The 27,672-nt window shown below is 41.5% G+C and overlaps 1 protein-coding gene across 1 annotated transcript in view; it reads right to left on the reverse strand.

Annotated features, from left to right (window-relative positions):
• LOC114655400 (glucose-6-phosphatase 2-like) overlaps positions 1–27,404 on the reverse strand; it is a 28,819-nt gene extending 1,415 nt beyond the window's left edge. Inside the window, exons 1-4 of the mRNA XM_028806355.2 lie at positions 26,951–27,404; positions 23,736–23,845; positions 19,600–19,699; positions 389–504 (exon numbers count right to left, since the gene is read on the reverse strand). Of these exons, the coding sequence (XP_028662188.1) occupies positions 389–504; positions 19,600–19,699; positions 23,736–23,845; positions 26,951–27,168 (544 nt within the window). The 5' untranslated portion in view covers positions 27,169–27,404. The remainder of the gene's footprint in view (positions 1–388; positions 505–19,599; positions 19,700–23,735; positions 23,846–26,950) is intronic.
• Positions 27,405–27,672: the final 268 nt, after the last annotated feature.

Consider the following 27,672-nt stretch of genomic DNA (forward strand, 5'->3'; position numbering starts at 1 on the left):
GAGGAGGAGGAGGAGGTTAGGAGTATGCAGCTTTCTGTAACCTTCAACCCTCCAAACAGCTGCACACTCTGACAGCATCTTGACAAGATAACAGCCTAAGCATCTCATCTAACAGAGATGGAGAAACAATGAGTGAGTTTATACACACACAAAACTGAGATAAGGTGAGTAACACAGTTAAAGTAGACACCTGGTTTCTTAAAAAACCCTGTTTACTTGTTATATGGTGCCTTTAATATCTATTAATCTGTATCTCTCACTCTCTATTTATCAAAATATCAAAGCTAGTTAACGACAGTTATAGATATTTGCAAATTCAAATGATTTTCCAGTACTAGAAGCCTACATATTTTATTTCACATTTACTCCAAGTAAATATTTACTATACCTGCAAATACACCAAGGACAACTTGATGAGGAAAATGAGTAGCAATGAAGACTCTGGAGATGCAAACGCTGATCTGAATGACCCAAAAAGTTGTCCACAGAACTGACCATGTGACCCTAAATGTGAAAAAAAGACACATGGCGATGGTAAGCTGCTGCATTGTAACATGCTTATTACTCATCTTAAATTAACAGGACATTGTTATTAAGGTGGCAGCCCTTCCATCCATACATGAGTCCAAACTGCTTCTTGGTTGGGTCAAAACTGGCTGACTCTGTCATGGTGCAGGAGGTGTACTTTAGACCACAAATGTTCAGGTGGATGTAGATGTTCCCCACATGACTGTGACTGCGTAGACTCGTAAAGTCTTATCAATCTATAATTGGATTCCTAGCTTCCTGGTTTCTCCTGTAACTAGAATTTCATTACTGGCAGCTGTAAAGGCAGGCATGTCACTTAAATGAAAGGTAAGAAATTAAGTGAACAGGTAAACCCCCTTTACAAATGGGCCAGAACAAATAAATGCAGGTACACTTGGTTGTGAACAACAATTTGTTGGATATCTGTCAACTAAATCATTTAATCAGGAAAGCTGACTGTACAAGAACCCGGAAAACACTTGGCCAGCTATCCAGTTCAGAAAGAATGCCAAAAAACGTGTGAAGAAAGCAATGCTTTGTACCAAACAAGGCATTTTTCTTATTTGCACCCATCTTTGTCAAGAAATCAATGCTCATGCATGAAGAGGCTGGCGGCAAATCCAGGCCCTCAAAGTCAGTAAACGGCAGCTTCTTTACTAAACTAAAGAATAAGGCCACTGGAGACCTCAGCTAATAGCCACCCACCCCCACCTGGGCATTCCACAGTTGGGTTTGTGCTGGACTTTCTAATCTGATGACAGAATTTCTCATGGCTGAAGAATTCTAATAAAAGATATACAAGTTTATTTTCCTGTTTGAAAATAATGGACCTGCCTGCTATTTGGATGAATCACTTTGTGATCGATTAGTAATGCCTAGGGCTTGTTTTGTTTCCATAAAGTTGTCAATGAATCTTAATTTTGTTCAGATCTACTTTATCCACATTCGACATTGCTGTCTCCATATTGCTTATGCATTTAATATACATTTAAAAGACCACCGAACAATAGACACATTATTGTACCTACTGAACAGCTGTGTACATGTCATAGAATGTTTGGCCATAATTTAACCTTTCATTCTGTGTGATATAGAAAGCTGGAAAATAAGGAAGGGTGTGATAGATAGATAGATAGATAGATAGATAGATAGATAGATAGATAGATAGATAGATAGATAGATAGATAGATAGATAGATAGATAGATAGATAGATAGATAGATAGATAGATAGATAGATAGATAGATAGATAGATAGATAGATAGATAGATAGATAGATACTTTATTAATCCCAAGGGGAAATTCACATACTCCAACAGCAGTATACTGATAAAGAACAATATTAAATTAAAGAGTCATAACAATGCCGAAAACAATGCAGGTATACAGTCAGACAATAACTTTGTATAATTTTAACATTTACCCCCCCCCCCGGGTGGAATTGAAGAGTCGCATAGTGTGGTGGAGGAACGATCTCCTCAGTCTGTCAGTGGAGCAGGACATTGACAGCAGTCTGTCACTGAAGCTGCTCCTCTGTCTGGAGATGATCCTGTTCAGTGGATGCAGTGGATTCTCCATTATTGACAGGAGCCTGCTGAGCGCCCGTCACTCTGCCACGGATGTCAAACTGTCCAGCTCCATGCCTACAATAGAGCCTGCCTTCCTCACCAGTTTGTCCAGGCGTGAGGCGTCCCTCTTCTTTATGCTGCTTCCCCAGCACACCACTGCATAGAAGAGGCACACCACTGCATAGAAGAGGTCGCTCATCACAACCATCTGATAGAACATCTGCAGCATCTTATTGCAGATGTTGAAGGACGCCAGCCTTCTAAGAAAGTATAGTCGGCTCTGTCCTCTCTTGCACAGAGAATCAGTATTGGCAGTCCAGTCCAATTTATTATCCAGTCTGCACCCTCTGCACACAGTCACCTCTGATGATCACGGAGTCCATGAGGGGCCTGGTCCTCCTAAAATCCACCATCAGCTCCTTGGTTTTGCTGGTGTTCAATTGTAGGTGGTTTGAGTCGCACCATTTAACAAAGTCCTTGATTAGGTTCCTATACTCCTCTTCCTGCCCATTCCTGATGCAGCCCACGATAGCAGTGTCGTCAGCGAACTTTTGCACGTGGCAGGACTCCGAGTTGTATTGGAAGTCCGATGTATATAGGCTGAACAGAACCGGAGAAAGTACAGTCCCCTGTGGCGCTCCTGTGTTGCTGACCACAATGTCAGACCTGCAGTTCTTAAGACACACATACTGAGGTCTGTTTGTAAGATAGTCCACAATCCATGCCACTAGGTATGAATCTACTCCCATCTCTGTCAGCTTGTCCCTAAGGAGCAGAGGTAGACATGTTCCATACCTTGAAATCTTATGCAAAGTATTTTTTTAAGTTATCTGAACCCAGCAATCCATTTTTGTAACTTACTTGTCTAAGGCATTGTTGCAGGGCTGCTGGAGCCTATCCAAGTAATCATCAGGCACAAGACAGGAAAAAACACCTAGACAGTGTGCCAGCCCATCACAGGGCAAATGCCAATCTACCTAACCTGCATGTCTTTGGATTGTGGGAGGTAAATGGAGCACCTGGAGGAAACCCACACAGACTTGGGGAGAACATGCTAAAGTCCATGCAGAAACACCCAGGACACGAACCCCAGTCTGCTAGTTGTGAAGCAGCCATACTACCACTGAACTACTGAGCTGCCCAGTTATCTGAATAGTGTGATAAAAAGTAAAGTTAAACATGGTGAGCATGAAGGCATCATTACAAGCTCAGATCTTGACGTACAAAGAGAGCACATCATCAGTGTAAAGTGGAGAGGCAAAGGGAAGACACAGACAATTACATAATGGACTCATTTATCATTAGTGCTTTACATAAACTCATGCGTAAATTGTACAGAATATAATTTTTAAACAAATAACAGAATTCATTATGTTTTTGTATAAAACGGCTGTTTTTACTTTTTATTTACTTTTGAAATTGTCATTTTCCTTTAACTACATGAGCCACAAACCATCCATCCATTATCCATCCATCCATTATATCCTAACTACAGGGTCACGGGGGTCTGCTGGAGCCAATCCCAGCCAACACAGGGCGCAAGGCAGGAAACAAACCCCGGGCAGGGCACCAGCCCACCGCATGGCGCGCACACACACACACACACCCACACACCAAGCACACACTGGGGACAATTTAGAATTGCCAATGCACCTAACCTGCATGTCTTTGGACTGTGGGAGGAAACCGGAGCACCCGGAGGAAATGCAAACTCTACGCAGGGACAACCCGGGAAGCGAACCTGGGTCCCCTAACTGCGAGGCAGCAGCACTACCCACTGCGCCACTGTGCCACCCCCATCCATTATCCAACCCGCTATATCCTAACTACAGGGTCACGGGGGTCTGCTGGAGCCAATCCCAGCCAACACAGGGTGCAAGGCAGGAAACAAACCCCAGGCAGGGCGTCAGCCCACCGCAGTGAGTCACAATCTTTCTGTGAAAATGTGCTACACAAATAAACATTGTTGTTTTTGATGATGATGATGAGGTTCTTTATGTCTTTCACACACACAGCATTTTGAAGACGATGCATTCACCCACACATCAGCTTGCCATCTGGAGACCTGCAGCTGCACCACACAAGGCATGCAAAAAGATTCCCAATAGCAGTATTATGTGGTTTTTCCAAGCGCCACACTAAACAAGCTCTTGTGTTTTGCTTTCTTCACCTTATTTTCCAAAGGTTCCTGGAACAAACTCAAAACCTGGGTCATCATGTTTGGTCCTGGGGTCTCATTGATAACATTTTGCATAGGATCAAATATGAGAATATGCATGCGCCAAAAACAGTAAAATGCATATGCCAAAAAAATCTGATTTATAATACTGTACCTGGCATATGCACATTTCTATGTAATTTAGCCTTTAAATATCACAATCATCTGCTAAATGTGCACAAGTGAATGCTCCACAAATCCCGCCTAGTTGCCACCCTGAAACAACCATATATGGAACATGCTAATCATCCTCATTACATATGCAATCACAATGCTACAGAACATCATTGGCTAGTAGAGGCGCCACTCACATGATGCATCAAGTTGTATGCTATGCTGTGCAACAGAGTGCCAAAGAGCAAGCAAGGCATTGGAGCACCTCTCCTCTGCATTCTGGGGGTTGGGGAAAGGCATAAGGTGCCAGCGTCTGAGTGGGTAGAGGCTATTACCTGGCATATATATTGATGTGATTGCTGTTACAATGAATAGTACAGGCAATTTGAAAAACAGAGGATTCAGACAGTTACTGTACCCACAAGCCAGCCACCACATACAGCACAATCACGTCTGCCAAAGCTACTTTGTATTAAAAGTGCCCTAGATAAGTACAGAAACTGCACTTGTTAAAGTAGTATGAAGGACAGCCGGGTCCCATGCCCGGCAGGGACGCCCCTGCTGCATCTGTTTCGGGGGACCAGCCATGGACACTTCAATACCTCCCCCGGGACGCTTGGTGGCAGCCTCCCTGGTGGACAATGATTCCCCAACCTGGCGCATGGCTCCATGGGAGATGGAGTTCTCCACAGCCTGGTTGGGGGCTCGGATGGCCGCTAGGGGGAGCTGTATGGAGTCTGGTCGAATCTTCAGCCCCACCCGGAAATGCAATTAGGATCAGGTGATCAAGCACCTGGAACACTTCCGGGTGGGGTATAAAAAGGGCCAGCCACCACCACTCAGACAGCCAGGGTCGGGAGGAGGAGGACTAAGCTTGCGGAGGAGTGGTGGGAGAGTAGAGAAGACTGTGTTGTTGTTGGGATTGTGCTTTTGTGACTGTGTATTTCCTGTGGGTCACAGGGAAGACGTGGGCCCATGGGTGAAGAAAAATAAAAAGTTCTTGTGTTTTATACGTGCCTCTGTGTCGTTCTGTGCTGGGTCAGGTGCCTATATAGCGCCTTTTCTACAGTAGTCAATGACTTGCGAGTACATGCAGACAGAGGCCGTTTATCTGCTCTTATCCTCTTAGATCCGAGTGCTGCATTTGATACCATTGACCACAATATTCTTAGAAATCAGATTACTAGGGCAGCATTTTTTCACTTAAGAAATATAGCAAAAGTTAGACCTCTTATAACACTGCAAGATGCTGAGAAATTAGTTCACGCTGTTGTTTTTAGCCGGCTAGATTACTGTAACGCACTCTTCTCAAGACCACCCAAAAAAGACATCAATCGATTGCAACGAGTGCAGAATGCAGCTGCCAGAATCTTAACTAGGAAAAGAAAATCCGAGCACGTCACACCAGTTCTGATGTCACTACACTGGTTACCTGTGTCATTTAGAATTGACTTTAAAATACTGTTTATAGTTTACAAAGCCTTAAATAATCTGTTCCATCCTATATTTTAGAATGTCTTTCACTTTACACTCCAAATCGTAATCTTAGATCTTCAAATGAGTGTCTTCTTAGAATTCTAAGAGCTAAACTTAAAAGAAGTGGTGAGGCGGCTTTCTGCTGTTATGCACCTAAAATCAGGAATAGCTTGCCAATAGGAATTTGCCAGGTTAATATGGTGGAGCACTTTAAAACACTACTAAAAACACATTACTTTACATGGCTTTCTCATAGCTTCATTTTAGTTTAACCCTGATATTCTGTATATGCATTTAATTATCATTATCATTCCTGGCGGCTCCGTAATCTATACTTTCACTTCTGTTCTTTTTCCGGTTTTCTGTGGTGGCGATCTGTGCCACCACCACCTGATCAAAGCACTGTGATGTCCCTACTTTGATGAATTGAAGGCCAGAAATCCACATGACTGTCATCATCAAGTTCTTCCATGTGAACCCTGAATACAATGAGGACTGATTGAGAAAATTTATGTTGGGTAGAATGCCTAGAGGGGGCTGGGTGGTCTTGTGGCCTCAGGAACCCCTGCAGATTTTTTTTCTCCAGCTATCTGGAGTTTTTTTTTTTGTTTTTTCTGTCCCTCCTGGCCATTAGACCTTACTTTTATTCTATGTTAATTAGTGTTCCCTTATTTTAATTCTTATTTATTTTGTCTTTTTTCTCTTTCTTCATCATGTAAAACACTTTGAGCTACATCGTTTGTAGGAAAATGTGCTATAGAAATAAATGTTATTGTTGTTGTTATTAAAATAAATAAATCACATGTTGACCCAGGACTCTGAGCCAAGAAGTGTATCAGTCTCATCTTGGCATCACAGATAGTTTGTTCATTAATAGATTGTAATTGCTTACACTTAACAAAAGCAGCTTCATTTTCATTAGGTGCTCTTATTGCAATATGATTGCAGGAAAGTGCTCTGATTCATGTTAGGAAAACCAGACACTGCTGCAAATTGCCTTTTTACGTTGGTAAAGATATATTATGTTTTATTGATATGCACCCATACCATTTTAAAACTGGATGTTGTAACTAGTTAGTCAGTTAATGGCTTCCAGCACAGCAGGCATGATGGAGTGCAGCTCGACTGAGATATTCCTGACCTGTCAGCCAATTCCCTTAGAAGTGACATCAGGTAGCCGATATAAACTGATAAATGACCAAAAAAGTTCTTACTTGCAAATATGCAAATATTGCCTCTCAAAAGGCAATTAAAATACAGTCTGTACATTACGTTCATCACTTTTAAGGTTTAATGTTTTTCACACCAACGCACATTACAATACAGTTCAGTGACATGAATTTGTATATGCATGAACCATTCATTTCCCAGTTTCTCCAAAATATTGTGTATGAATGGGTCAGCGGTCCCTCAGCACCTGGTAGAAGCGATTGCTCTACTGTCCTAGACAGACCCCAGTCAGTCTGAGTTGAAAGCAATACAGTACAATTTATTTTTTGTATAGTCCAAAATCACACAAGAAGTGCCGCAATGGGCTTTAATAGGCCCTGCCTCTTGACAGCATCCCAGCCTTGACTCTCTAAAAAAAAAAAAAAAAACACCTTGAATACCATACCCCCCTCCTCGAACCGCCACCTTACCGTGGTGGAGGGGTTTGCGTGTCCCAATGATCCTAGGAACTCTGTTGTCCGGGGCTTTATGCCCCTGGTAGGGCCACCCAAGGCAAACTGGTCCTAGGTGAGGGATGAGACAAAGTGCGGTTCAACAGACCTCCTATGACGAATAAAAAATTTGGACGGCGTTTTCCCTCGCCCGGACGCGGGTCACCGGGTCCCCCCTCTGGAGCCAGGCCTGGAGGTGGGGCTCGATGGCGAGCGCCTGGTGGCCGGGCTTGCACCCATGGGGCTTGGCCGGGCACAGCCCGAAGAGGCAACGTGGGTCCCCCTTCCCATGGGCTCACCACCTATGGGAGGGGCCAAGGAGGTCGGGTGCAGTGTGAGTTGGGTGGTGGCCGAAGGCGGGGACCTTGGTGGTCCGATCCTCGCTAGAAGAAGTGGCCGGGGAGAGGGAAGTCTGGTTATCTCTGCTCAAGCTGCTGCCCCCGCGACCCGACCTCGGATAAGCGGAAGAGGATGGATGGATACCATACCTCTGAGCACTGATGTCGACCAAGTCTACGTATTGAGTCCACTACTTGTCACTCTCAAGATAATAATAATAATAATAATTCATTACATTTATAAAAGTGTCCCAAAATTCACGCAAGATTTGAATTTGGCACCATTTGTGCGGTAAAGTGTTCAAACAAAAAAAAAAGACAGCATGACAGCTCACAGTTCAGGATTATTAAAAATGGAGTGCTACACGAAAGAACAACGCGTTTTCATTGTTGAGCAATATTTTAAAAATAATGAAGGTTTGGCAGCTACAGTTCGCAATTTTCATATCAAATATGGTCGGAATAGTGATTTAACTTCATCAACTGTGAAAAGATTAATTAAAAAATTCAGGGAGACTGGATCAATTAGTGATCTTAGACACTCTGGCCGTCCTTCAACAAGTCGTTCAACACAAAACATTAAAGCAGTTCGTGAGAGTGTTGCTGAGAATCCAGGAACACCAATTCGACACCGTGGTCAAGAATTGAATATTTCCAGAAGCTCTCTACAGCGTATTCTCACGAAAGATTTGCATCTTCATGCTTACAAAGTTCAATTGAGTCAAGAACTGAAGCCTACTGACCACGTACAGCGAAGAGAGTTCATTGAATGGATTTTGGAACAACAACAAGTGAATGCTGATTTTTCAAACAAAATCATCTTCAGCGATGAGGCTCATTTTCATCTTGATGGCTTTGTTAATCGTAAAAATTGTTGCATTTGGGGTTCAGAAAATCCACAAGTGATTGTTTGAAGTCTAAGGTTTATGCCATCAAGCCCACGACCACCCACGCCTTGAAGGAGGAAATTGAGCGCTGTATCAACGAAATTCAGCCACATTTATGCAAAAAGGTCATGGAAAATTTCCACAAAAGAGTGCGTATGTGCCAGCAAAGCCGTGGAGGCCATTTACCTGATATGCTATTCCATACATAACCCTATACTGTATACTTTATGAATCAATTAAAAATGTACAATTTTTAATTAAAAACCTGTGTTCTCTATCAAAATTACTTCTTGCGTGAATTTTGGGACACCCTCCTATAGCGCTTTTCTCAGTACTCAAAGCGCTATCCACACAGGGAGGAACAGGGAAGATCCCTCTCTGTTCTGCTAGGTATAGCACGAACCACATCATTGGATCACAGACGATAGGCCACCTTAGTGGTCATGAAGTGACGGCTTATAGCGAAGAGGTGAAACTACTCGTGAATTTGTGTAAGAACAACTACCTGACCCTGAACATTGATAAAAAAAAAGAAACCAAAATTGACTTCTGGAATAACCCACTGTCCCTAATCTAACTACGGCGCCACTGTGGAGTCAGTCAGTAGCATAAATTTCCTGGAAGAGAAGGTAACAAATTATCTATACTGGACTCCTCCCCAGTCAAGAGAGGGCAGAAGCATCTGCATTTCCTGTCCTGCATTAGGAGAGCTAACCCCCCCCCCCCCCAACCCCCCTGCCTTCCACACTCACCACTTTCTACAGATGCAACACAGACTGTGTATTGACCACCTGCATCTCTGTCTGGTATCAGGACTGTTTTGCCTCAGACAGGTTTTCCCTGCAGAGTCATTGCTGTGGAGTACAAAATCTGTAAATTTTGGTGTTAATTTTCGTCATATTTTGCTCAAGATAAAACAACAGATGAACTTAAATACAGGTCTACTTGCATGGACAGTTAACATCAAAGGCAATCTGTTTTCCTGAATTGTATTAGTAATCAAAGCTGAGTGTTGCACCACGGACTAAATTGGTCTACAGATTGGGAAAGGAAGACATGCCATGAAGCTGTATCCTGTGAACAAGAGGAGATACCATGGGACTAGAAATGGCCAAACCAGGTTACAGCTTGAGACTGGAGATTGTTAAAACAATAGAAACTTTATTGCTTGAAAAAATGGATGAACTCAAACTGATGAAAGAGTTTGAGCAAATTCATTCATTATATTGACAGACAACCAATCAGGTGCATGTAGCAATCACATCTTGTGAAACTCCTGTAGCATTTTAAAATAAATATGATGGACTAAACAAAGAGAACAAAGTGACAGATGAAGAGGACAAAGCAACTACAGAAGAGGGTGAGAGCGACGTCAGGAGAGGGAGCTGGCAAATTGTTGGCAAAGCACCTTATGAACAACTTCGAGTGCTAGATCAATGTCACCCTGAGACATTCTTTTTTGACTTTTCGTAAGCTTTTCCTAAAGACTATACATATATATCCAGGCTTTGCTATCCACATTTTCTTTAATGCTTTTCTCTACTGGTATTGTTATTCATGTAATAAATACCACGTTGCTTTTAACTTTCTATAGTTTGTCTTCATATCTAGAGTGATTGAGGTAATAAGGTAGATTTCTTTGAGCACCTAGGGCAGTGAGGAAGTGCCACATGATCCAATCTGCAAGGTTTATCGAGCTGCGGACGAAGAGCTCAGTCCAATAATGAACAGTGCGTTAAAGTAAACATTCACTGGTTGATAAATGGCATATAGCCAGAGATGTTGAGCCTTTGTATTTCTGAATATATTCTTGGAGACCAAAGGTAATATTTAGGTCTGAGGTATATCTAAGACATCACATGTTGTTCATGCCTATGATAAGTAAATCTCCTGGAGTACTAGTGAAAGCGGACTGTCCATGTGTTATTCATACGGTACTTGTGTGAGTTAAAGTGCTAGGGAATAACGTGCGAGTGTATATACTTCTTTCATACGGTACTGTTGTGGTTAGGGTCTGTGTGTATGTGCATATCTATGTATGTGTGTGTTAATCTTAATGTGTCACAGTAGACCAACCCAGTAAAGAATTTGATGAATACACTTACCCTTAAAGAAAATAGGTAAAGGATAAGAAGAGGGAAATATCACAATAACACAGTTTTGACAGCGGTTGAGAAAATCATTGGGACATCTCTCACTCCGGTAAAGGAACTCTACAGCAAACTACCAAAACAGGGCCACCAATATTATCAGAGACCAAACTCTCCCCTATAAGGGACTGTTTACCCTTCTACACTCTGGCAATTGGTACTGGAGTTTAAGTTAAGTCAATACAGTGCATTATAACTCATCTGTGCAATATTAACTTATTTCATGCCTTAAAATGTTATGTTCATTATACGTATGTGCAATATTTTATAGTATTTCTTCTCAATATACTGGTGTGATATTTTAATATTCTGTGCAGTATAACCATATACACTCTATTCAGTAAACCAATTGTGTAGTAATATTTCATTTATAATTTGTTAAGTTAAATTTATGTGCTGGTTTGTATTTTACTGTAGGGTGTACATATGTGTTATAACTGAGGAATTCAAAAGCACATAAATCCCAATAAATTACAAAAAGGGTGGCACGGTGGCGCAGTGGTAGCGCTGCTGCCTCGCAGTAAGGAGACCTGTATATATATATATGTATATATATGTATATATATATATATGCACCCTGGACTTCCGGTTTGAGTGAACGCTGGCGGGACTGGTCGCCGCTGCTCGCCGGTAACTAGACTATGTGATTTTGTGGGTATTTGTTTGTTTTTTTTTGCCATTTTGTTGACATCTCTGCGTGGCTGTATATGCTGTGTATGCATTTAGCTTCATCCTAACCTCCGTTTCGTTTGAAACTTACCGGCTTATTCTCTGGACGTCTGAGCTGCCTCTGGCCTCCTCACCTACAATGTGGACTGGTAGGATAATCGCCTGGTTAATGCTTGTTTGGAGTCTTCTGTCGCTCGTTATCCAACCTGCGACTGGCCTCCTCCAGTATCCAGCTGCTGAGCTTCTTCGACTGCGTCTTCTCCAGTCTGTGCCTCTACTGTCGGTGCTGTATTTCGACCCGGACGTCATACTTCTCCCTCGTCGGAGATACATCCACCGTGGGTCTCGTCGGAGATTCCGAACGGACGTCTCGAAAGGAATTAACTCTTTTTGGTCTGATTTTCGGCACCCTCCACACAACACAGATAGGAACGTTGATCATAGCGTGTTGGCCAGCTTAGCTAGGTCGACTAACACCACTGTCAAATGCGACAGCAACATTGTCAGCTTTGGTCTACTAAACATCCGCTCACTCACGAGCAAGGGACATCTCATTCAGGATCTCCTCATTGACCGTAAGTTTGACATTTTCTGTTTAACTGAGACTTGGCAACAACCTCAAGACTTTTCACAACTTAATGAATGCACCCCCCCGGGGTTTGTTTACACTTGTCAATCCCGTGCCTCTGGCCGTGGAGGAGGTATCGCGATTATTTATCGCGAGGAGTGGAAAGTCCTGCCGTTGTCTGCTCCTGCTGTTAGCTCTTTTGAATCGACTGTGTGTCAACTGTCTGGCCCAGTTCCTACCATTATTGCAACTGTCTACCGTCCTCCTAAGTCAAACAACAATTTTTTGAACGATCTTGTTACCTTCCTTACTCATTTATCTGTAATTACCCCAAATATAATTCTGCTGGGGGATTTTAATGTACATCTGGACAATATCAATATCCCTCTCACTAGAGACTTTTTATCTTGCCTGGAGAGTTTTGGATACCAGCAGCACACTGATGTTCCTACTCATTGTAAAGGACATATCTTGGACCTGATCTGCTGCTCTGGTGTTGTTCCTTTTGATCTCACAGCAGATGAACTCACTATAACCGACCATTTTCTTCTTTCATTCAATGCCAAACTTACCTTTTCTGTTCCTAAGCTTCCACGTCTCATAGCCTTTCGCAACATTAAGAATATTAACTTGAATTTGCTGTTTTCTAGAATCGATTCCCAAATGGACTTTTATAATTTATCCACTCCCATAGAACTGGTCTCATATTATAACACCTGTCTTAATGATATTCTTAATTCTCTGGCTCCGCTAAAAACCCGTTCTGTTTCTTTTTCTTTTTCTGCCCCTTGGTTTACGCCTGAACTTCGGCTTCTGAAAGCTAAGGGCAGGCAACTTGAAAGGTTGTTTAAAAAATCCGGACTGTTTGTCCACAAAGAGATGTATAAAAATCATCTTCTCTATTATAAGGATTGTATAGCTCAAACCAAGTCTAATTATTACACTCAGTTAATTACTCGTAATACAGGTAACACCAAGACTTTGTTTTCTTTACTTAATAATGTTACACAACCTCCAGACTCTTTACCATCTCACCTTTACTCAACTGCTTTCTGTAATTCTCTTATGTCTTTTTTCAACGAGAAAATCCAAAAGATACATCAGCACCTTGGTCCAGATCCTCTCTATATTCCTTCTGAACTACACTCGCCTATTCACATTTTCTCTTCTTTCCAGCTTCCCACTTCCTCTGAAATTTCAGATCTCATCTGCAAATCCAAGTCATCTACTTGTCAGCTGGACCCCCTGCCTACAGTTCTGGTTAAAGCCTGCCTCCCCTCTCTAGTCCCTCTCATTTCTGCCATCATTCACTCTTCTCTCACTACTGGTATTATTCCCTCATCTTTTAAAACTGCTGCTATAACCCCAATATTAAAAAAACCTGGTGCTGATCCTACTAATTTCAATAACTTTCGCCCCATTTCTAACTTGCCCTTTATCTCCAAAATTCTTGAAAAAATAGTAGCTATCCAACTTCACACCCATTTATCTCATAATAATCTATATGAAAAGTTCCAGTCTGGTTTTCGCCCCCTTCATAGTACAGAAACGGCACTTGTTAAAATTACTAATGACCTCCTTATGGCTGCTGACTCCGGTCTAATCACTATTCTCATCCTCCTTGATCTGAGTGCGGCCTTTGATACTATTTGTCATACCACTCTCCTTAATAGATTATCTCTGATTGGCATTACTCACACTCCACTTGATTGGTTTAGATCCTACCTCTTAGGCCGCACTCAGTTCATACAACTTAAAACCTTCACATCCAAACCCACCGCTGTTACCTCTGGTGTGCCCCAGGGCTCTGTCCTGGGGCCTCTTCTTTTTATTATTTACCTTCTTCCCCTTGGCAATATTTTTCGCAAATATAACATTAATTTTCACTGTTATGCTGATGACACCCAGCTCTACCTTGCTGGTAATCCCACCTCCTCTTTTCCACCACCCTCGCTTATTGACTGCATTGCTGAAATTAAATCCTGGTTTTCTTCGAATTTTCTCAAATTAAACAGTGACAAAACTGAGGTTCTCCTCATTGGTTCAAAATCTTCATTATCCAAAACCAATAATCTTTCTCTTATTATTGATGACTTTGTTGTTTCCCCATCATCTCAGGTCAAGAGTCTGGGTGTCATCCTCGACAGTACTCTATCCTTCCAATCTCACATTAATAACATCACCCGGTCTGCTTACTTCCACCTACGTAATATTAATCGTATTCGCCCCTCCCTCATTCCTCACACCACTGCCATTCTTGTTCATAGTCTTGTCACTTCTCGGCTGGACTACTGCAATTCACTCCTCTTTGGTCTCCCGAATAAATCTCTTCATAAGCTTCAGTTAGTCCAGAATTCTGCAGCACGTATCATCACTCAAATCCCATCTATTCACCATATTACTCCGGTCTTGCAGCAGCTTCATTGGCTCCCGATTAAGTTTCGTATTGATTTTAAGATTCTACTATTAACATTTAAGGCCATCCATAACCTCGCCCCTCCATATCTGTCTGACCTTCTTCATGTTGCCATTCCATCCCGTAACCTTAGATCCTCTTCCTCCACCCATCTGACTGTTCCTCCCGCCCGTCTAACCACCATGGGGAGCAGAGCTTTCAGCCGTTCTGCTCCCAAGCTCTGGAATTCATTGCCTGCAGATCTCCGAAATATCAAATCATATTCATCCTTCAAATGTAAACTTAAAACGCATCTGTTTAAAATGGCTTTTTCTTTTTCCTCCTGATTATAATGGTTTTGTTTGGTTTTAATTTCTAGATTTTCTGATGTTTTAAGTTTTTTATAATTGTGTCTTTTATTTAATTATTTATCTATTTATTTATTTATTGTTGTTCAGTGTCCTTGAGTTCCCTGAAAGGCGCCTTGTATAAATAAAATGTATTATTATTATTATTATTATTATTATTATTATTATTATATACAGTACTCTAAATATATAAAATCCTAAGCCTAAAAGTGAAAAATTTTGTGCAACAATTTTATGTGATGTTTTTTTGTGACTTTTTTGTCACACTTTAATTCGAGCTTATTTTAAAACCTACAAATATATGTTCCCGGGTCCTCCCTGTGTGGAGTTTGCATGTTCTCCCTGTGTCTGCGTGGGTTTCCTCCGGGTGCTTCAGTTTCTTCCCACAGTCTAAAGACATGCAGGTTAGGTGCATTGGCAATCCAAAATTGTCCCTAATGTGTGCTTGGTGTATGTGTGCTTGGTGTGTGTGCCCTGTGGTTGGCTGGCATCCTGCCCAGGGATTTGTTCCTGCCTTGCGCCCTGTGTTGGCTGGGATTGGCTCCAGCAGACCCCCGTGACCCTGTGTTAGGATATAGCGGGTTGGAGAATGACTGACTGACTGACTTTCAAAAATAGTCACTAGAGGGAGGTATGCAGCCAAACCCCTGCTAGATATAAGGACAACACAGACGTTTTATTAAAATTAAAGGTTTATTTCCACAAAGATGCTTGAAACAAGAACAAAGCTCTGTGGAACACAAAAGGCAAAATGCAGTTACCTAAAACAATAAGGCAATCCAATGAAAACCAAATCCCAAAACAGCAATCCAAAGAGTGGTCAAAAGAGAGAGCACACCAGTTAAAAATACTTTACAATAAGCACAGTAGAAACACGTAACTCACCAAAACTCTCAAGTGTATTCAAAATGAGCCAGCAAGAACTTTGGAATGCACTCTGGATTTACATAGCGGAGGGCAGGTCCTGGCAGAGACTGACAGGTGGCCCTGCCTCTTTGGAGACCACCCACAAAACCCATAGAATGTAACACAGGCAGCTTATAGACAAGATCATAAACAAACAATAATGCACATAATCAACAAAAACAACATCAACATAAATAAATGGCACAAAAATTAACAAAGAAAATCGGGAGTGCGCTCCCCTCGACTTTCTCATATACTGAGATAGAGGGAAATGCATCTGAACCACTTCCAGTTGCGCAATATTTCTCAAATATCATATGTCTTTGTTTCTCGTCATAACTAATGATAATACATTAGTTTTATGTACCTATACATGTATCTATACACAATTATTTATCTCTATTTATAATCAAACTTTATATTAAAATGATATTTTCGCACTTAGGGAGGTTGAAAATGGTGGTGGAATTTTTTCATGATTACATATGCATTACCGAGATTGTGCACAAAGTAAAAAGAGTTATAGTCACCTAAAAACATTGAAAAAGTGTTATTATTGTATAATATTTGTTGCAATAAATTGCTTTAGGTTAAACTTCATTTAGCTACATTTAATTATGATAATGATGGTGGAAATAAAAAAAAATATTAAAAAATTAAGTGTATTACCAGGAACACGACGGGGACATAGATTATGGTGGAGTAATTTTGCTTGTTATCATTATAAAGCTCTATACAAAATTTGAATCATCTATCTGTAATTATAACCATAGTTTACTTGAAAATCTGCAAAAGAATTCAGTTAAAGTATCACTTCTGGTTTCTGGAAGTGGCCCAAAAGTTGATAGGATTCCTTATTTTTAATATAACGCAGGTGTACAAAATCTGTGGACTGAGGTCAAAGTGTTTTCGAGTTATCGTGTTTACACACAGACAGACATAATTTTAAAAATGGTATTTTCAGACTCGGGAAGGTCTAAAACGTCAAAATTTATAAAAATCTCAAGGTCAGATTTTTGCACGATTCCTATACTTTCTCTATACTATGTATATAAAAAAGTAAAAAGAAATGTAACAAGACTTTGAACCCCAGTCAGGGGAGGATCCCTGGTTGAAAGATGACAGTATGCATGTACTGTATATTGGTGATTCTCTGTTGTTATTTATTTTTTCTTTCCTTGCACATAATTGAGCTAAGTGACTGCTGTATGTGTTTTAAATGACAATTAAAGTTAACCATGAACTATGAATATCACACCATGCCCTCCGTTGAATATTTCAGACGCTCCCTTTACTATTTTTATCTGGAACCAGGGCTGAATAAAAATACCAGGAGATACATCTAACACTCCCAACATTATTTCTGTAATAAACTAGGGGGCTCTGCCGCCTGCTCGCTTCACTCGTCCACCCCCGTGTTTGGTTTACGGATATACAATTTAAAGAGATTGTTACTTTAAATGGAATTGTTATATATGCATTATTTTCACTTTTACTTTAAAAACTTTTGTTAAAACAATACTTGTCCTTTATTTCCGGCCCCGGGCGTGATTACATCTCTTTCTCACATGATGTATAACGCTGCTCATTGTGAAGGGAGGGCGGCTGAACGCACGCTAAGGTTGATGCCATCGGATCATCTGCTGGCTTTCTGCTGCTGGCGAGCTCCCTGTTCTGCTTGTCGCATGTCATTGTTTGAAGAGCTGGGAGCACATGATGTGTGTCTGCCAAAAGCAATCCAGCAGCTGCTAGATTAGATGTCTGTGGACTTGTTTTAAATGATGGCTTACTGCTTTGTCTCGCGTGACGTTGTAAAAACAATACTTGTCCTTTATTTCCGGCCCCGGGCATTATTAAATCTCTTTATCGCAGGATGTATAACGCTGCTCGTGTTGTGAAGGGGGCAGTCCGTCGATCATTTTAAAGCCTGTACAGCTGCTGTCCTTTCTGCTACTTCGTGTCTCTGCTACTCGTGTTGTGATCACTTCTCCGTGATCATATACTCCTGACCGAATTGTGTTTTCGTTTGCTTCGTTGCTTTAACTGTTGCAGGACCACAGATTCTCATACCGTATGGTCCATTATTGTGTAAATCTACATTTTCTGCATTGAATGATGCAAAGGCAAAAAGACTTTGTTTTCTGCTCTTTGCCTTTTATTTCTGACCTTGCTTTGTCCTGCTATTTTTTCAATTAAACCTGGTCCTGATGATTAATTATCTTTTGTTTGCACTAATGTGATCTTAACTATCTTTTTTTTTGATACTATAGCGACTGACGTAATAAAGTGTCACAAAAGTTTTACTTGAACAATCGCCGACTTCATAACCCCAAACACAACTTTCTAGCACCCTCTCCAACCCCTCATCCCCCGGGTCTCACCCCCCACCCCATACCGCATCAATCAATACCCCGCTATCAGTCTTCTGTGCTGTACTCCGCCCTCCCTCAATCAGACTTAACAGTCACTTAAAACAAAAAAGGCTTCAACCTGGCTGGGACGCTACAATACTTTCGAATTTTACTGCTTTCATATTCTTTACCTTTCTCTGCATGTTTATCGCGCCATTGTTTATTTGAGGCTTTCGAATTCCACTGCTTTCATAATCTCTTATCTGCCTTTTTTTATCTCCAATGCTTCTGGGTCTCTTTTCCCTGCACTGTTCTTTCTTCTTTGTTTAGTCGTTGACGTTTCATCTAGAACGTATTGTCCTAATACGCTTTAAATGTGCTGAGAGCACAGGATCTGTGTGTGCTACGTGCCGTTACATGACTGAGTGTTTTGCTGGCTGTGCTCTTATTTGATATTGTTTGCACTTTTAAGTGTCTTCCGAGAACTTCCGAGAAGATCACGTCTCGTTGCCCTGCTTTACCTGTCCAGGATTTTTTTTTATAATAGAGAGATGTGCACAAATTCCAGTTACTCAAAAATCTAATTACCACCTTCTTGTATGGTGGGATCAAAATTGATTGCACCTCAGCTTTTTTCCTTCAATTACTAGCTATTCTTTTCTGTTAACGAAAGTACAGCATTTCTTCCTTTGACCAACAGTCTGGCCATTCTTCAACACTGATATTGTTGTTATCATTAGCTCCTTCAGCAGGCTCTTTGCTAGTAATGCTGATCAGACAGGCGCTCGTCTGCTGATGCCAGTTGGTGTTTCAGAGTGTTTGGACTCATTTTTGGCACTTTTTTCTACCTCAGCTTTCATTCTCTTGTTGCCCTTTGTAATCAGGCTATTATATAATACAGACATTCTTGCCTCTGTTGTCCCCAGCAAGATAGGAGAGCAGCGACAAAAACACAGTAACAAAAAAGTGAGCCAATCTGCATAACTTCCTTGAATTTTAGTGAGGCCTACGCTTCCAATGAACTGTCCCATGAGATAGTGGCATTTCATCTCTTCTGGTATAATAGTATCAGTTGGTTGTATGAATTGCTGGTATGAGAAGTAAAAAGTGACAATACTCTAAAGAATATAGCATAGAAACACCGGCCATCGCATAGTGGTGACTTCATACACTGCCAGTAGGCAAAGAAAAACAGCTAATACTCCAAAGAGCAAAATCTAGAACTGCTGATACGAAGTAATGGTGAGTACTGGCTCATTATACTGCTGGGTGAACGTCATCTTAAGGAGACGTCCATGATGCTTTCAGTGAAAGATCATCTAACAACAACAAATAATTAAAGTTTTACAAATGTTTATATAGTTACTGATTTGAAGAGATAAGGCCACCTAAACAGTTCTTACCAATAGAGTTGGTTTGGTGGGTTGTCCTTGTAGCGAAGAGCTGAGGTCACCATTAGATACCAGACACAGGAAGAACACATGGCATGTCCGGAGGGGCTGCCTGCAAGGTAAAGCAGAATTCATGAATTCTAACAAAGTGTGGTGGACAGCCAGGCCCTTACCCAACCAGGATGTCTCAAAAGTTGAAGGAACGGGGAAGGAAACAGATACAGGACACTATCTCCACTTGAGCACTAGGTGGTAGTCCTGCTGGGTTGCTACAGCACCCCAGATTCCCACAGGGCACATTGGAACTTGGAGTTTTGTGGGCTCTGCACTTATGGGTTCCAGACTTGCCACCAGGGAGTCCTGTAAGAATTGGCAAGCCCTATTTTTTCGGGATTCTATCTAAACCCGGAAGTACTTCTGGATTATGCTAATGAGCCACTTGGAGTGCTTCTAGGTACAACATAAAAGGAACAGCCTCACTTCATTCAGGGAGCATGCATTGGGAGGAATAGGGACGAAGCTTGCCAGAGGAGGAGTGGAGGTGAAAGGACAGAGATGGAGACAGAGACTGAAAGAGAAAGAAAAAGAAGGCATTGCAGTGTATTTATTGTGTTTATTATGCTTTTGTACTGTGCTGTGCCGTGGTAAACAATTGAAAGTGTTTCCCACTGGGATAAAAGCCTGTGTGTGTGAAAGAACTTTTGTTTTTTTTTTTTCTTCTTTATTTTGCCTTATACAATTTCTTGTGTTAGGAATTTGTTAGTTTTTGCATACCCCTTGGGGTCAGAGCACAGGGTCAGCCATTGTACAGCGCCCCTGGAGCAATTACAGGTTAAGGGTCTTGCTTAAGGGCCCAGCAGAGTTGGATCTCTTTTGGCAGTGACAGGGATTTGAACCGGCAACCTTCTGGATACCAGCACAGATCCTTAGCCTCAGAGCCACCTGCATCTGTCTGTGTCAGGTTTGGGGACATGGTGTGCCACCTGCTGGCCACAAAAGAAAAACAAAACATTTCACACCCACAACCTTTGTATTCAGATTGATGGTATGGTTTTTCAGAGGGTCATTGAGAGTTATAAGCATTTCTTATACTTTCTCTTGTTGTTTTTTGCTTTGTCATTTGGATTCAGTCTTTGGATTACAGACTGGACTTGTTTGCTTTAAGGTTGCCTTTATCAGGCATTCCATTTTGCCTTATTTTTGAAGTTCCACTTGACTTGCATTTTTTGTGATTTCTTTTGGTTTTCAATAACTTCTTTAAATTTAAGGAACATTATTTTGTTTTAGTCTTACCAAGTCAATAGTTTATAGTTATCCTGTTCCTTGAAGAGCATTTATGAGCATTTGAAGTATTTTTGAACTGTGAAAGGCTGACCCCCATTTTGGGTCTGAGCTACCAAGAGGAATTTTGCTTCCCAGCAGAGAGCCGGAGAGCTCAGGACAAACAGCAGGAAGCCTGCCAGGGGTGTCGAACTCCAGTCCTGGAGGGCCGCAATGACTGCAGGTTTTCATTCTACCACCTTCTTAATTAGTGACCTGTTTTTGCTGCTAATTAACTTCTTTTGCCTTAGATTTAATTAACTTGACTCAGACCCCTTAGTTCTATTTCTTTAATTAGCAACCAAACAATAATGAGACACAAAATGAGCTGCCATGTGACCAGCTAACCACATTATCTGAACATAAAGAAAGGTGAGGGTCTCGGTAAGGTTGATCTCTCAGGTCAATAATCAGAAACAGAAAATCAACACTTTGGGAAATGTCTGCTGTAGCAGAATGAGAGCAGCAGCAAGCTATGGAATTAAGTAACTGGTTTAATTAACAGCAAGAATTGGCTTCTCATTAAGAAACTGGTTGGAGTTTGATGTTCCAGTTTGGCTGGTCATCTGTTGGCTCGTTTCACATCTCATTTCTGTTCAGCTGCCATTTAATGAAGAAACGAATCAGTTCAGAGGACGGAAACCTTAAAAACAGGGCTATGAAAAGGAAGGGAAAAGGAGTTAATTAGCAGTGAAAACAAGTCACTGATTAGGAAAAAGGTTAGAATGAAAACCTGCAGCCACTGCGGCCCTCCAGGCCTGGAGTTCGACACCTGTGATGTAGTCGACTCTCAGTAGGAGCAAAAGGTTAGAGCGGAGCTGTGGTGGTCTTCAGCACACAATGTTTCATTGCACATGTGTCACAAAAAGTAGACGCAATGCTTGATGCTTGCACAATAAAAAGTGGCAGGGCTTTTGTCTCTGATTCATCTACTTAAGGTATGCATATCCTAAGTAACTGCATTTTCTAGTGATGATTTATTGCATATTTCATAGTACAAGAGTATGATTTTAGTGCTCTTCCAACACTGAGTAGTAATGGGACCCCCTAATTACCATGTGTTATTTTGCATACCACTTGAAGTTCCATAATTTTAAGGTATAACTAAAAACCAAGTGGACCTCTGGTCCTCCCATGACCAAGGTGTCAGTGCAAGTAGTGCAGGAGTATCAGCAGGTTGCTGTGCTCCACGTACCTGACAAGCAGTAGATGAGAGAGCTGTCAGTTTTCTTCTTTCTACCAAGTAATCATTGGTGAGACAAACTATGTTGTATGGTTTGGAGATGGTGGCACTGACAAAAAGACAGGAGGAAGAGCTGGAAGTGATGATGCTATGATTTTCGCTCGGAGTAACAAAAGTAGACAGGATTAGGAATGTGTATATTAGATGGACAACACAGGTGTGACAGTTTGGTGACAAAGAGAGAGAGAGAGGGTAGATTGAGATGGTTTGTGTACGTGCAGAGGAAAGGAATGTTGAGGATGGAACCGACAGCCAAGAAGAAAGGAGGAAGACCAAACAGGAGTTTTTTAGATGTGGTGAGGGAGGACATTAAGGCAGTTGGTGTGGCAGAATATTATTGAAAAGACAGGGATAGATAGAGATGAATGACCTGTTGTGGCGACTCCTAAATGGGAGCAGCCGAAAGAACAAGAAGAATCGGCTTCAGCAATTTGCTTCATACACAGCAGCCATGTCACCTGCTTGATCAGTTTGCCTGTGCAGTTTGCAGTGATGAAGACACAAACTCTTAACTTTGGAGAGGACAGAGCTGCTTCAATTTGATTCATGCTCAGCAGCCATTTCTCATTAAGGTTGCTGTGCTACATGTACTTGACGGGCAGTGGATGACAGAGCTGTCATTCTTTTTCTTCCTATTACATAATCTTCTGCAATTTGCCTCATGCTCAGCAGATGTGTCACTACTGTTCTTTTCTTTCTGTAATGTCACCTTCTCAATCAGTTTTCCTATGCAGTTTGCCATAGAAAAGATGCAAACCCTAATAACTTCATGCAAGTTTGCCGCTGGCCACATATTTTGCTTCATCTGTGTGTTTCATGTTATAATGTTTTAAGCTAAGACCAAGGTCAAGGTTCGAGTCCTAATGGTTAGCGAGTATTTGTGTGAGAGACAACTAATGCAATTTATTTATATATATAGATAAGGGAAATCATTGACTAAACATTGAATTACTTAAATAGCTGACTACACTGACCCACACCATGCTGCTGCTGCTGCTGAAGAACACGATGACGGATAGCAGAAAGTGATGAACGTAGCTAATATACATGGTTTGCTTTACTCCCAAAATGACCTGCTCCAGATCTCCACACTCTTAAAGGGATACTCCACCCAAATCTGATATTTTTCTATTTGTTAATTACTCCATGTCCTTTGTAGTAATGACCAAAGAAAATGTTTAATCTCATGAGAATGAGGATCTCCTTAACAATAAATTGAATATAATCATGGAATTATGCATAGATAGACTGGCTAAAATAAACATATAATTAAATCAGGAACGAAAAGGACATGCCTATGCACCATTTTACAGAAGATCATCAATTTGGTGTGACACTGTGAGGCTAGGGTGTGTGTGTGTGTGTGTGTGCGTGCGTGTGTGCGTGTGTGTGTGTGTGTGTTCACTCTGTGATGGACTGGCACCCTGTCCAGTGTTTGTTCCTGCCTTGCACCCATTGCTAACTGGTATAGGCTCCAGCAGACCCCCACGACTATGTTCAGGACTAAGAGGGTTACAAAATGATGGACTGACTGATGTGAACAGTTTCCTTTAGTTACCAAAGGGTACAAAAAGGCTCACTCTACCTGGTCCAGTCTCACAGGTGATGGGAAACTGTTCAAGATGTGGATGGGAGCTGTTTTGATAGAACTGCGTTTCTTGCACCCACCAGTATGGACGATGACCAAATAATATCCTGTTTAAAAAAAGAAAAAAGGGATTATGAATTTGTGAGATAGATAGATAGATAGATAGATAGATAGATAGATAGATAGATAGATAGATAGATAGATAGATAGATAGATAGATAGATAGATAGATAGATAGATAGATAGATAGATAGATAGATAGATAGATAGATAGATAGATAGATATTTGTCCGCAGGGAGAAATTTGGCTTTATTACTATATGATGGCAAACTAACAAACTCCCATTCAAATACAAACCGGAAAGACTTAATAGAAAGAAAAAAACTTCTTAGCTAAGATAAAAAGAAAAGGTCAGTAGTAGTTGAAGACATAGGGAAACTCACAGTTATGTTAACTGATGGTGATAAACTTTTCTGGCATAAATAAAAGAGGTTAATCAATCAATGAAAAGGCCATTTTAATTTACATAGCAAAGGTGTCCAACTCTGGTCCTGGAGGGATGCAGTGGTTACAGGGTTTCCTTCCAGCCCCTTTTCTTAATCAATGACAAGTTTTTGCTGTGAATGGACTTCTTTTCCCTTCATTTTAATTGCATTCCTTTTTTAAGATTCAGACATCTAAATTTGCTTCATTTTTCGTTAAATGGCAGCCAAACAAAAATGAGGTGTGAACTGAGCCAACAGACCACTAGCTAAGTGGGGTTCTAATACTAAAACCAATTTCATCCCAACCATTTTATTTTATGCCAGAGCTGACATTTCCAAAACTGTCGATATTCTTTTTCTTTTTTATATATACAGTATAAGAGTAATGGCGCACTACACGATAACGTGCAGTACACTTGTTTCATAGTTTTCATCCACTTTCTCTGTACATTTAGCATTCATTTGCTCAGAGGCTGATGCGCTTGCTGCTTCCTGAGCAGCTCTTCTTTTCTCCACCCTAGTGGCCCGCTTCTTCTCTTCTTTCGTCGACATCTTTTTGCGTTAAAACTAATTACGTCAATGGTTGTGTTGCAATTACTTAGTACGTTTTCCTTCATTTTTTACTTAAGCTGGCACTGAAGTCTTCAATCTGCCTCAAGAATGATGAAGTGACAGCGAAGGTGGTAGGGATGAGAACGGCGCCCATACACATGCACCTCATGACCGCCCTGCTGGTCACTGCCAAGAGTTGATTCTACAATAAAATAAAATAAAAATAAAAAGAGGAATAACCTTGGAGCTCAATCATCACCCCGAAAGCGGATAGTAGATGTCCCGTAGTATATGTGTACCAAATTTCAGGTCAATGGTTCAAACGGTTTGCGAGCAACAGGTGATTTAAAATCCTGGACAGACAAACAAACAGCCACGGTAGAGTATTATATATAAAGACTAGACAAAGAGCCCGTTTCGACAACGTAAGATGAAAAGGGCACGAGTGGAATAGTAATAAGTATAAGCACCACAAACCTGATATAGGTGTATTGAATGAATGCGTAATTAGGCCTCGAGCTGTAGTCAAAATCGCCTTTCAGGCCTCTAGAGCTTTAATCGAAGTCGCCTTTCTCTTTGATTTTTTGCGGCTGTAAATCCGCCGCCTCCCGCGATGTTGGGGTTGGATGTCGGTCGAAGTTGCCTTTCTCTTTGAATTTTCGCGGCCGTAGTCGCCTTTCTCTTTGAATTTTCACGGCCGTAAATCTGCCGCCTGCCACGATGTCGGTCTCGTAAGGTTTTTTGGGCAGCTGCACAGAAGGTGACTGCGCATTCGGCTTCGGACATGCGCAGAAGGCGACGTGTGCAGAAGGCGACTGCACATTCGGCTTCGGACGGACGTAAGTGAGTGAGTGAGTGAGTGAGTGAGTGAGTGAGTGAGTGAGTGAGTGAGTGAGTGAGTGAGTGAGTGAGTGAGTGAGTGAGTGAGGAGACTGGCGAATTATGTATTAAGATATTGTGGACCTGAGCAGATCACCATTACTGAGACCTTCATCTTTTTTACTTTTAAGATACTGTGTGATGGACACAGGTCAGCTAGTCAAGTGTTAACTTGTTTTGTATCTCATTATTGTTTGGCTGCTAATTATAGAAAAAAAGAAACAATTAAGTGGCCAGAGTCTTAAATAGTAAGTCAATTAAATAAAGGGAAGAGAAGTTAATTAGCAGCAAAAACTGGTCACTAATTAAGAAAGACAACCTGCAGCCACTATGGCTCTCCAGGATCAGAGCTGGGTGGGTCACCCCTTGTATATACTGTAGCACCTTTAACAATAAACATTATGGAAGTGGTTTTACAAAGCAAATAAAAATACAATGCAAAGCTACACCTAATATGGGATGCAGAAAATGCCTGCTCTCTACTGGTCGGTGTGCATGGACTGAGGGGTATGGGTTTATTAGTGATCTGCCATGGACTGTGCAGGTGGAGGACTGCTCTGCCAAGGGCTGTGTAGGTGCAGATATTAGCACTCCCTGCCATGGCTTGCATGGGTATTGCCTGAGTGTGCCCTAAATGGGAGTTGGGTGTGAGTGGGTGCATGTGTCAGAGTCCACCATGGACTCTTTGGGCATAGGTGGGAGCGTGTCCTCAGGGATGTAGGGTTGAGGGTGCTTTTCTAAGTGTGTGTTATAGTACCGTGCCTTGTACTGTGAATGTGGCAGTGAGAGTGCCTTGCTTAGACTGTGTGAAGTGCCCTTTTATCCATTGTGCCAATGTGGATGTGTGTGAGTGCCATGCCATGCACTGAGTGAGCATGCAAGTATGTGAGAAGATAGTGCAAATTTCTTGCCATGGACTGGTCTCCCACGTAGAGCTGGCTCTTTCTGTTTGCTGATGGGATTGGCTTGAACCCTATGGCACTGTAGTTGAACCAGCAGGTTCAGCAATAAATGAATGAAAAGAGCTACATTTTTATATTTAGACATTTTCTAAGTTTCACTCCTTTGTCTTCAGCAAGATATCAGATGTTTCATGCTATGGGATATGAGATGTAACAGTCGCTAACTTCAGAGTGAAGCCACTGTGTACCCCATCTGTTGGGGGAAATGCAGCTTCCCTCAATACTGGTGCTCCCTCCTTTCCAATCCATCACTAACATGTAGTTGACTAAAAAAGAGACTTTAGTATGCCCAGTAACTCAATTCACTATACTCATCCAGAATACACTACTTACCATTTAAAAATAAGGTTTGCAAAGTCACCAATAACAGCCACCCAAATTATCTTTGTGCCGACGACATGACTCAGTGGAAACCAGAGCGGAAAATAAACTAAGAAGATATTCCGGGGATCGCCGATGGAAGACATGAAGTGTACAAAGCTTTGGTACTCCCTGTAGTTTTTTTGCAGATGTTGAATGACCAGCACCCCGTTGCTGTGCACAAAATCCATGGCGTCTCTTGTTTAATCAGATTCTGCCAATGTGTCAAGGCCTTGGTGTGAGCTGTGGGCAAGTCCTTGAGTGGCGATACTTTGGAGGCCAGCTGTCCTTTTATAGCGACCCTTCTTGAGAGCCTCTGCACGGTCGAGTTGCCTTGCCAGCTTTATCACTTTCACCTACTGGGATCCTTCACTTGTCATCCACTCCCGCCCCTCCAAACCTGCTGACATGTCGTATCTCTACTGATGACAACACATGACTGCAGCAGCAGCTTTTCTTTGCTTTCACATTGTTTACCAGAAATTTTCACAATTCATTTCCTTTCTTAGTTACACATTACACATTGTACACCATGTAGAGCGCCTGGTGCTCAAGCAGTTCAGCAAATACTCATCAAAATAATTCAAAAATCTATTTCATGAACCTACATCATCCTGAGCAGGCATTTCTGGTTTGATGATCTTGCATTAAAATAAAATAAAATAAACCTACAGTAGTCAGAAAGTATTCAGGCC

The sequence above is a fragment of the Erpetoichthys calabaricus genome, chromosome 8 (genome assembly GCF_900747795.2).
Source record: "Erpetoichthys calabaricus chromosome 8, fErpCal1.3, whole genome shotgun sequence".
Classification (NCBI taxonomy): domain Eukaryota; kingdom Metazoa; phylum Chordata; class Cladistia; order Polypteriformes; family Polypteridae; genus Erpetoichthys; species Erpetoichthys calabaricus.